At 56.2% G+C, this 2,119-nt stretch overlaps 1 protein-coding gene across 1 annotated transcript in view; it reads left to right on the top strand.

The window, feature by feature from the left end:
* The first annotated feature begins 562 nt into the window (after positions 1 to 562).
* SFXN4 (sideroflexin 4) overlaps positions 563 to 2,119 on the top strand; it is a 22,962-nt gene continuing 21,405 nt past the window's right edge. Inside the window, exons 1-2 of the mRNA XM_017509075.2 lie at positions 563 to 753; positions 2,086 to 2,118. Of these exons, the coding sequence (XP_017364564.1) occupies positions 643 to 753; positions 2,086 to 2,118 (144 nt within the window). The 5' untranslated portion in view covers positions 563 to 642. The remainder of the gene's footprint in view (positions 754 to 2,085; position 2,119) is intronic.

The raw sequence follows: 2,119 nt of genomic DNA on the forward strand, positions 1-2,119 counted from the left end.
TCAACAAAAGGAACTGGATTTGCCCCAACACTGGAAAAAAAAACCTGTCGGGCTGAGAGATAGTGCACTGTACCCAGGGCCCTGTACTTGATTTGATGCTCTGCTGTTACTCTCTTGAAATTCTCGGTAACTTGAATAAGGGCATCGCATTTGACCTTTTCTCTGGGCTGAGCACTTGACGCAGCCGGCCTGACAGCAACACCAGGCACACCGGAATTCGCGGGCAATGGGAGGAATTTTCGAGGGTAATGACCACGGGAAGGGCGCGGCAGGACCTCAGGGTCAGGTTGCTGAGGGCCCCACTCGCAACCTTTCCGGGTCTTCGCATTAGGTACTGTGATGTGGGGTTCCGATAGTGACCCCCTCGGGGCCTGGAGGCGGCCCGGCTCCCCAGAGGTGCAGGGCAGGGCAAGGAGGGTTGGGTGGACTTGGCCCGTGGGAGAGCTGGGCTCGCCGGAACAGTGGGCGCGCAAGGGCCTCCAGGCGCGGAGACACGGGCTGTCGGGCGCGCGGGCCTGGGGCGGGAACTGCGGATGCGCGCGGCCTGGGGCGGGGCTCGCCGCCTGGCTCCTCCTCCGCGCGCAGCCCAGCAGCGACGGCGGCAGCAGCAGCGGCAGCCGCAGCCACTCCAACCAGCACAAAATGTCCCTGGAGCAGGAGGAGGAAGCGCAGCCCGGGCGGCTCCTAGGAGGCAGCGACGCCGGCGCCTACTTTGTTGAGCCCAACGTGCGCTTCTGGATCAACGAGCGCCAAGTACATCCCGGTCCCGGCGCGGCTGGGGGCGGGGAGGGCGCGGGCGGGGCCGCGTGGAGTCGGGCTGGCCTGGGTGACCTTGGGCAGGCCACGTGGTCGCCCCCCCCTCCGTTTCCTGGTCCCGGAGTTGCGCTGGGAACGCGCACCAACCGCCTGACCCCTTAGGCTGCGGGAAGGGGCGCAGGGGAAACCCAATTTGCCAGATGCCCACGGCCACAAGGTCACCCTCCAGATCGCCCTCTGGAAGGGTCGCAATCCGCGCAGGTGGCTGCTCCCTGCCGCCTGAGCTGTGGCTGAGCAGCAGATTGGGGAGAAACAGGCCCCCCCATCTTGGTAGGCTCAGCCACTCTCGGTGAGACCCCCGAGGCCTTGGGAAGCCACCTTTGGGCAGGAAATAAGCAGGACTCACCTCCCTGCGGCGTCTAAGGCCGCACAGTCCAATAGAAATATGATGTGAGCCTCAGAAGCAATTAAAAATGTTCTAGTAGCCACATTAAACAAGATAAACAGCTGAAATTAATTTTAACAATACAGTACTTTTAGCCCAACAGGTGCAAAATATTAACATTTCAACATGTAACCAGTAAAAACATTCCTGAGTTATTTTACTCGCTTTTTTGGTACAAAGTCTTCCAAATCCTGCGTCTGTTACACCCGCAGCACATATGGCTTCAGCTGTATGTGGCGAATCGGAGAGCAGGGCTTTAGGGGGTTCTCTCTTAGGCCTCTCCTAAAGTGAGGTCCAGCCCTGTGTTTTAGGTGGGGAAATGGAGAAGGGACAGTGAGCTCAGGTGGATCTACCAGAGCCAGGGCTTAAAGCCAGAGCCACTGCAAAGTTTGGGGCTTGTTGGAGCAAACCTCCTTTCCATAGTGTGACCCTCCAGCTGCACCATTGAGCCCTTAATTGGGCATCCATCCTTTATCACTGGAGTGAAGCCTTACAACAACCAGAGAGTGAGGCCACAGATTCTGAAATTTTCTAGGACATTGCCTTGAGGTCATGTGTGAGGTATGAACCTAGGGCCATTTTGAACCACAAAGCCTGGGCTTTTAACCCTCCAGGGCAATTTGATACTGAGCAGTTAAGGGCACAGACTTCTGAGTCATTTCCTGGCTGTGTTGCCTTGAGTACATTCATGAGTCCCTCACAGCCTCAGCTTCCTCAGCTGGAGAATGGGGAGATTGGGAGGATCCCAGGAGATGATGCCAGTAAAAGGCAGATTGCAGACCCTGGCAGGTTCTCAAAGAAAAAAAAAAAAAAGCCAATCGTTATTATTATATCTTTATTTTTCTGCTGCCATTAACTTCTCTGTTGCTTTTCTCCCTCCTTAGTCCTTTATTCAACGATTTCTTAAATGGACGGAAT

The sequence above is a fragment of the Cebus imitator genome, unplaced genomic scaffold (assembly GCF_001604975.1).
Source record: "Cebus imitator isolate Cc_AM_T3 unplaced genomic scaffold, Cebus_imitator-1.0 Scaffold406, whole genome shotgun sequence".
Taxonomy (NCBI): Eukaryota; Metazoa; Chordata; class Mammalia; order Primates; family Cebidae; genus Cebus; species Cebus imitator.